This window comes from Scedosporium apiospermum, assembly GCF_000732125.1.
Source record: "Scedosporium apiospermum strain IHEM 14462 chromosome Unknown SEQ_SAPIO_0077, whole genome shotgun sequence".
NCBI lineage: Eukaryota > Fungi > Ascomycota > Sordariomycetes > Microascales > Microascaceae > Scedosporium > Scedosporium apiospermum.
In genome coordinates, this window is record NW_015971778.1 from 615,126 (window position 1) to 623,396 (window position 8,271).

At 52.1% G+C, this 8,271-nt stretch overlaps 3 protein-coding genes and 1 pseudogene across 3 annotated transcripts; 2 read left to right on the plus strand and 2 right to left on the minus strand.

Moving 5' to 3' along the window:
* Positions 1 to 560: 560 nt before the first annotated feature.
* SAPIO_CDS1815 lies at positions 561 to 1,730 on the plus strand (annotated as a pseudogene; the record flags this gene model as incomplete).
* A 732-nt stretch (positions 1,731 to 2,462) lies between these two features.
* Positions 2,463 to 3,290, plus strand: SAPIO_CDS1816 (uncharacterized protein; the record flags this gene model as incomplete). Its single annotated transcript, XM_016784997.1, has 3 exons — positions 2,463 to 2,517; positions 2,583 to 2,906; positions 3,001 to 3,290. 3 exons carry the CDS (start codon positions 2,463 to 2,465, stop codon positions 3,288 to 3,290), a joined length of 669 nt encoding a protein of 222 aa, XP_016645294.1.
* A 485-nt stretch (positions 3,291 to 3,775) lies between these two features.
* Positions 3,776 to 4,293, minus strand: SAPIO_CDS1817 (Uncharacterized protein; the record flags this gene model as incomplete). Its single annotated transcript, XM_016784998.1, has 2 exons — positions 3,776 to 3,982; positions 4,045 to 4,293. The coding sequence occupies 2 exons, from the start codon at positions 4,291 to 4,293 to the stop codon at positions 3,776 to 3,778; spliced, it is 456 nt and encodes a 151-aa protein (XP_016645295.1).
* A 1,376-nt stretch (positions 4,294 to 5,669) lies between these two features.
* SAPIO_CDS1818 (uncharacterized protein) lies at positions 5,670 to 7,325 on the minus strand (the record flags this gene model as incomplete). The annotated part of the gene is made up of 2 exons (XM_016784999.1): positions 5,670 to 6,840; positions 6,904 to 7,325. 2 exons carry the CDS (start codon positions 7,323 to 7,325, stop codon positions 5,670 to 5,672), a joined length of 1,593 nt encoding a protein of 530 aa, XP_016645296.1.
* Positions 7,326 to 8,271: the final 946 nt, after the last annotated feature.

The window sequence follows — 8,271 nt, forward strand, 5'->3', positions numbered from 1 at the left end:
CAGGCACAAGTGTACTAGAAGCAGGGATTAACATTTTTGCCAGCAGGAATGGATCTTAGCAGCATTGGCGTTCAGGAACCCGTGAGCGACCTGAACTGCAAGGGCCCTGCATTTTTGTTTGCAGTTTTCAGACATTGATCTCGTGAAAAATCATGTTATTCCCCATATTACGAGCCAATTCGCAATCGTCTCCGCTCCTTCATTCTCCCGAAGACGCTAGAAACAAGGCCAGTGAGGTGCTGCCACTTGCTCAATTGCCTCACTTTCAACTGCCAGCCAACTTGTCAACTGTCACTGTTGCCCCGCCATGAGCTGCCACTCGTCTGGCCAGACCGCCAGGCCGGGTCCCGTCACGTTCTGTCCCGTGCTCGAGCTCCACCCAGCGCCAGCACCGCCCCCCTTGGACGCACGTCTTCCCAACGCTCCTCAAGAACCCGCCGCCGATTTAAGTTTCCGCCATCCTTTCCAACCTGGAATCCTGGAACCATGTCAGTGATTGCTCATGCACGACATAGGAAGAAAAAAGGACGCCAGCTGAAAAACCCGCATAGCCATACAATATGCCGCATATGCCCACGTTCGCTAACATCGAAGGCATCCCCGTGCCCCTGACCGATGCCGACCGGTCGATGTCCATCGAGGCGGCCCAGATTGGCCCCGACGAAATCCCCCACCTCGCATCCGACAAAACCGGTCCCCCGCCATCCCGACGCAACCTGAAGATGGTGGCGTCGGGATGGAGGGCGCTGCAATGGATAGGGATGTCTCTGCATTTCCTGGCCTCGCCCCGACCGCCGTCCCCCCGATTTACGAGAAAGGTTAAGTCGACCCTCGCCGCGAAGGAGGGCGAGTTCTCTCTTCATTTCTACGCTCCCAGAGGCTACGACCATACGCTGCTGCATCGCCACCGCACGTACCCGGCCGTCGTCAATTTCCACGGCGGCGGGTTCACGCTGGGCAACGCGACGGACGATGCGAGGTTTGCGCGATTCGTCGTCGAGGAGTGCCACGCTCTTTTTATTTCGGTCGACTATCGACTCTCGCCCGAGCATCCCTTCCCCACGGCCGTGGAAGACGGTGCCGATGCCCTACTATACATTATAAATAACGCTGCCGAGTTCCACATCGATCCCATGCAGCTCGCCACGTCGGGGTTCTCTGCCGGCGGGAACCTCGCCGTGACCTGTCCGCTCCGTCTGACGACACACCTCAAGTCTATTCAAGAAGATCCTGAAAAGCAGGTACCGGGACACCGCATCGTCGCGAGCGCCCTTTGGTACCCGATCACAGATTATACACTTACCCGCGCCGAACGCCGCGCGAGCACTACTCGCCCGGATCAGGCGCTGCCTCCGTACCTGACGAATCTCTTCGATGCGTCGTACCTATATCCCCCGAATCTAGACCTCGCCGATCCGTTCCTCTCTCCGTCGCGGGCGTCGGACGAGCTGCTTATAGACGGCGTAGCATCCCACGTCCTCTTTTATACGTGCGAGTGGGACATGCTGCACAGGGAGGGCGAGGAGCTGGCGCAGAGACTGGCAGCTGAGCCCGTCTGCAAGGATGTTCACTACAGGATGATTGAAAAAGTGGCTCACGGCTGGGACAAGAGCCCCAATCCCATGTCGGTGGCATGCCAGTCCGAAGAGCTATATATGGAATGTTGCATGAAGCTGAAGGCCATCTTTGCCATGGAAGCAACTCGTGCTGGGGAGCCTCAGTTGAACTAAGTTGAAACGTGAAGATTGAAAACTTGATAAAGTGAAATTTTGTATGTATGTATTACTAGACTTGTATAACAACAAAACAAATAGATTTTTGTATTCACTCATAATAGAACTATAGATTGTATTTCATCACCTTGGAATATGTCTAGGTGACCTGGAGCTGTTCTCTTAAGCCCAGCGAGATTGCATTTGCCAAGATCCGCCATATCACTTCTCCCTTCCGTTAAACCTTCCAACAATAAATAACTTCGTGGACACGGGCGAACGGATCATGATTGACCTTCAAAACACCACGTTCTTTCCCCCATCTCTTGCCCATGCATGACCGGGAGACCTGTCAGATTGGGCTTTCATATCCAGAGAACAAATAGAATCGCCCACATTTCTCCGCTAATAAAGTGGTCTTCTCCGCCGTTTAACCATATGCTCCATCAACCAATCGGGGGATATTCTACCCCAATCTCCACAACAGGCTAAACATCCCTCAGCAGGCACCTTATGAGCACCGTGCCCAACTCTCGCAGCGTAGAAACAGCCAGTTGAACAGTTAGCCAAGAATTTCTATTTGCGGTTTAATCACCGACGACCATCATCATCGGCACTTCACCCTGGTGGCCATGATAGGTTTCGTTATGTATTTAGCACGGCCTCCCCCTTTGGGCATGCCTGGATGCCACTCGTTACGGAGACGTTCGTCCGTCGTCATTCTGTGTTGTCGCCAGCATCTCCTCAACAATGGTGAAGATTCTTAACTCGGTGCTGCTTCTTGCAGCCATCGCCCATGCCCACTGTGCGTACGCTGTCCTTGAGCTTTTCCTCGAACTAGACTTGACGTGTCTAACTTATGTGAACAAGACCGATTCTCCAAGATCGTGGTCAACGGCGTAGAAGAAGCAGCAGAATGGACCGCTGTACGCATGACCAAGAACTACCAAGGCAACCAAGGCGTCACCGACGTCAACAGTCCCGACATGCGCTGCTTCCAGATGCGTCCCGGGACGACGACGGCCACCATCGCCGCTGGCGAGAAACTCGGCTTCGTCGCCAACGCCGAGGTTACCCACTTCGGCCCCGTGCAGTTCTACATGGCCAAGGTTCCCGATACGGCTGATATCAACACGTGGGAGGCTGCTGGGAACGTGTGGTTTAAGGCTGGTAGTATTAGCGCTGTGAAGAGCGGTGCGGGGTGGGACTGGCCTGCTTATAGTATGGTTCTCCGGCTACGACTTACATCGAGTTGTTGTTTTGTGCGAATAATTGACGAGGTATATAGATCAACGAGTTGTCGACTTCACCATCCCAACTGACGTTCCGAGCGGGAAGTACCTTGTTCGAGTGGAAAGCGTTGCTCTCCACCAGGCTCAGGCTCCAGGCGGTGCTCAGATCTACCTCTCTTGCGCCCAGGTTGAGGTCACGGGCGGCGGAAGCGGCACACCCGGTCCCTTGGTTGCGTTCCCCGGTGCATATAGGGCGAGTGATCCTGGTCTCCTGTGGTCTTATTATCCTGTTGCTACGACTTACACGGCACCAGGACCCGCTGTGTGGGGAGGCGCGGCGGCTTAGAGAGAGATGTTGGCTGAAGCGATGGACTCGGCAGATGTACGACTGGGGTGGTTGAATTCTTAGATAATTTTACTTCGCAATAAATATATCTTTTAGTCCGATGATGAATACGCAGGGATGACTGCAAAGGTCTAGGTTGACCCACCTGCCTAGGCTACGTGTGCGGCGATCGCCGAATCGCACTTTGCTTGTTTTGTTAACCTTGACGCCGCCCATCTAATTGTAGAAAAGCTGTGCCTGGCGCTTGGATGGGCATCATTTTGTTGACGGGGCATCGGCCGACCCAGAATTCACCCAGAATTTTCATGAGCCAGATCGTTGCTTCGGAGATAATTCACGGTTCGCAATCTCCAAATCTCCAAGGTTCATTTGTACAAGAAGTTTGCAAGTGATATGTACATTCCTACTTCTCCTTTGGTATCCTTCTCCGAAGCGCATCGCTCTCCCATGTCCTCACCTCATCTGTGCCACAGACAATGTGTCTCTTAAGGGAGGGGGTCGCCAAACTCTCCGCCATAGACGCCGGTCGGGGCCTTGGGCTGTTTGCCCTTGGATGCGGCTCGGTAGGCGTCGACAGTCTGATCGTCGGAGGGATTGATGGCGGCAACCATGCCGTTCGCGCAGTGCATACCAACGGAGCAGTAGTAGAAGGTGGGCTCGGTAGAGTTTACGGTAACGTGGAAGACGTTTTTCTGCAAAGGTAGCATTAGTTGAACTGTCTTGATGAGAGAACGCAAAGGTTTCATCTACTCACGTTATTCGGGGTACCCTGAATGACACCAGAAGAGAAGGCATCATCCCTGGTAGTAGAGGGCGCACAGGGCGTATCAAAGTCCGCCATCACAGCATCATGATTGCCACCGACGAAGTAGAACTCCAGAATGTCACCGACTTCGGCCTTGACCGAGTCCGGGGTGTAAGTCAGACCACCCTGACCGACATTAATCTTGTGCACGGCAGCATTAGCGCCGACCACCAGGGCAGCGAGAAAGTAGGCACGCATGTTTCAGCGGAATATAGTAAAATAAGAGTACCCGAATCTGTGGTTAAGCGTGAGAAGGATTGAGAACGTTTGAGCAAGCTTTCTGGTGGGGGCTCCAGAGACTGGGCTTCATGCGGACATATATATATGCCGGTTGTCTCCCGGGGACTTCCCATGAGACTCTTCCCTCTTCATTCCCTTTAATCTTGTCATATTCAGAAGAGATATTGCGGAACTGAAAGCTCGGGGCTTGTTCGACCCTAGAACCCCGACCGCAACCTACGCCAAGAGCCTTCTCGACATTAAATGACGCGGCACCTCCATCTCCGCCTCTTTGAAGCCTCTCCAATGCGACAGTAGGCATCATAAAGGTTCCTATAAGCTTATATCCACGCTCGGTAGGGTACGGTGGTGTCCTCCGCCGTGGATCGGATGTCAACCTTCAACTTGCCCGGGTGGATATGATTGGGCGGCACAACACAGATCTTCAGTCCAACTAGTACCATAGTGCTGCCATTGATCAAACTTTTCAGGAAGGCATATTTGCCGATTACCCAAACAGCGAACCGACTTCCACAATGCGGATATTGTAATCATTCACCAGAAAGGAAATTAAACACTACTAAGGCCCCGGCTGTTTAGTGCACTAGAGTTTGACTTAGAGTATCGTTGATTCCGGCACTCGCTCGTTAACGAAAATCTACCCCTCTCATCGACTCGGTTTATTGGAACCGGGAGTGTGCTTTTGATTAACCTTGATTCTCGGCCAAGGAATGGAGCATTAATGTTCCCAGATTACTTCTTTGTCCCGGAGCAACAAGGTTATCAATCTTATCAATCTTGGGTGGTTGTTCCTTTCACGAGAGAGTCCTATCATTGCTACTAGCCCCGACTTCGGAAAAAACCGACTACGCCGGTAGACTTCCGGCGGTAAAAGCCCCCATTACCAATGGCACCAGGTGGGCTATCCTCGCCGAATCGCTACTGAAGTGGCCAGCTGATTTCCAGGGATCTAGCAAGCGGAGGCATGGGGTTGTAGTACCGGGACGGGCGTGCATCAAACTTAGCATTCAAAAGTCCTCCGGGGCCGTTGACAAGCTCCCTCTTCTAAGATATGAGGATGTTTCCAGAGGAGGTAAGCCACCAAGGTCTTTACAAATTCGGTTACCATATATGCCCCACAAATCCGTTGTCTATCCCTCACTTATATTTGGTGGCTTTGATTCATGGATATGATCTTAGCAGTACTGAGCTGCGCGTATTAGCCTAGGGTTGCCGCCATCGCCATCTCCTACTGCTTTCTTCGCTGGCCACTATTTACGGTCCCCATTCTCACGTCGACACTTTCTATCCATTCGCGCTGCTGCGCCTGTCGTTACGCTTCATCCACCCGGAATTCAGTCCATAGAGTGTCTGCCCTGTTGATACACCTCATAGCTCAAATTCCGGATCCCATCCTCCACAATTTTCATCCTCTCAATGAAAGACTCAGTCATCTTTGCTTGGTGAATCTGCAGCACAAAGGCAAACTTCCCATCCAGGCGCTCTAGAGCTTGAGTGACATTTTCGACCTCTTGGCGATGTATAACGAATTTGATCGTCTTAGAGAGGTGGGCGAGCGCCGTGGAGGGACCAGGCTTCAACTGGTGTAGAAGCTCTTCTGCAGCCCTTACATCTTCCTGGATTTCTGCGGTTAACCTCAAGCTTAAGTCTTGGATTGGACCTGACATAGACGTCTGTGATATCTCGAACATCATGTGCAAAATTTCTGAAACTCTGGAGAGTGTCGATGCGAGTCGCAGTAGCTCTCGGTTATTATTACGCAAACTACGGTACGTGGTCGCCAACTTAGCTGCAATTTCCACCATTTGGAGGATATTTGATGCTATTCCTAAGGAAGCCATTGGGTCCATCGAGGAGCCTGAAAATTCGGGGCTTGCAAAACGACGGGATTTTCTTGGCTTTTCATCTGGAGGAGCCCCTTGCTCGCTGGCTGGTGATGACTCCTCCTTAAAAGGTGTCGGTTGAGTGCCACTGGCTGGGCTCTCAGTGCTCTCGGTGGTCGGTGGTTCAAGCAACAGCTGCAGCGCCGAAGAAGGTGTTTGCAGCTGCCGCTTTTCATGCGGCGATAGTTCCTCGAGATGCCAAGATCGAAGACGCTCGTTTATCTCATCGCCCAGGCCCATTGTGGCGCTTTCATTAGGTGGTTGTGCAGGCGCCGGAGGTTGCTTAGCGGACGAGGGGGCGTGGGTTTGCCGCTTCCCTGGTCCTGGGACTGATTCGGGGCTCGGCGGCGGCGGTGTGTCAGAGGCGTTATCCGGGAGGGTAAAGGCTCGTCCCATTTCCCGAATCTGGGAATAGGCTTCATTGCTGAAGAAGCGTCTGAAGAACAAATCTCTAATGAAGCCAACCTCTTGGTAGACACCTTCCAGAGTTAGGGGCGCTGCGGCACCACCAACCATCCAAGTGTTTCGACGCATGGAAACAGCTCTCGGTGCTAAAATCGCATTTGCTAAGGGTGGCCCCTCCAGAAACTGCGTCCGCTCGTATACCTTTGCCAGCATTTCCCTACCCAGTATAGAGTTAGGAGACTGGTTAAGTGGTCCTGATGTCATCCGGATTTCTGCTCACCAAGCATTACCCTGTAATGTGAGTTGGATCCTATCAATTTGTGACTGCAACCGCTTCCTGAAATCGTCGAGGTCATTCGCCGCGTCAAAGGCCCACTGTATCTTCCTTGGGGCGCTCGCGATTTTTCCGCGTGAGGAACCAGCCCCCATCGACTTCTCGTAGCGGGCGACTGTCTGGCGAAAGTCATTTATAACCCCCTGAGTATCGAAGGCGGACTGTGCCAGCTGTTCTTTGAAGGACTCGGTTGAATTTGATAAGTCAAGCCTTCGTATGGAATCCAAGACGGCATCAAAGTCGTTACATTGCTTTATGGCGCGAAGATACTGGACTTGGGACCCGTCCTCTTCCTTCAATGACTGGCGGACTTTGAGAAGAAATTTGCCAAGCAAAACAATATCGCCGGGGGAGAAGCCGAACGACATCGTTTGTTTCAATGTCTAAAGTGTCTGAGTTCGTGCTTTCCAGGTGTTTCTCGTGATTTCGTGGGAGAGTGAAGTCCAAATTTGAAGGAACAAGGTTCTTTAAAATGCCGCAGCCTGATCGTCTAAATTGGGCCGCCATGTCCACCACGGCGCATTGTCCCCCTTTACCATATTGACAGGCAACATTGAAGCTTCTTGACACCGAAATGGGTTAGTGCAGCCTGCCCGCACATCATATATGTGGACGGGTAATGGGTGTAGCCGCTGGCCTGGGCAGTTTCAGCAAGAAGCGCAGCAAAACCTCTACAGGAACCAATATCGTATGTGTCGTGTTGATCAATGGGAATTTGAAATGAGAACACACGAATGAGAGCTCCAAAGGTGGGAACCCGAAAAACTGACGCACTAAGGGAATGTTCTACACCGGTATGATATGTTCGTGGCTCATTGCCGTAGCCCCAGGCTCCATATAAGAGCAATAAATATTATACTCAATCAAGGACTAACCTAGGCCGCGATTAGTTATATAAATCTGCTGGCGTATCTTGCTGCGGGATCAAGACACGCCATCACCAGGAAACCCTGCATTCCATGTTTCGAGTAGTGGGCCACGTACTCAACAACAGTGACGAAGGGCAGCCAGCGGCCATCGACAGTTTTAATCCGTGGTCGGGAATGACATGCAAGATGGCCGGAGAGTTTCCTGAGCGCCATCCGTCTTTCAGCAGTAGATATGAACGGCGTGCCCGCAATGTCCCAAGAAGAATGTGGCAGCATAATAGCTCTCATTTGTGGTAGTTACTGCTAGACCGGTAGACCAATATCCATTCGTTTTCACTGAATTCACAAAAGCCACCCAACTCTCCGATTGAACTCAAAGCGGACGCATGGCTGACTCGCGGAGCTTAATATAGGGAAGCCCCGTTATCTGTCGGGCCGAAGCGTA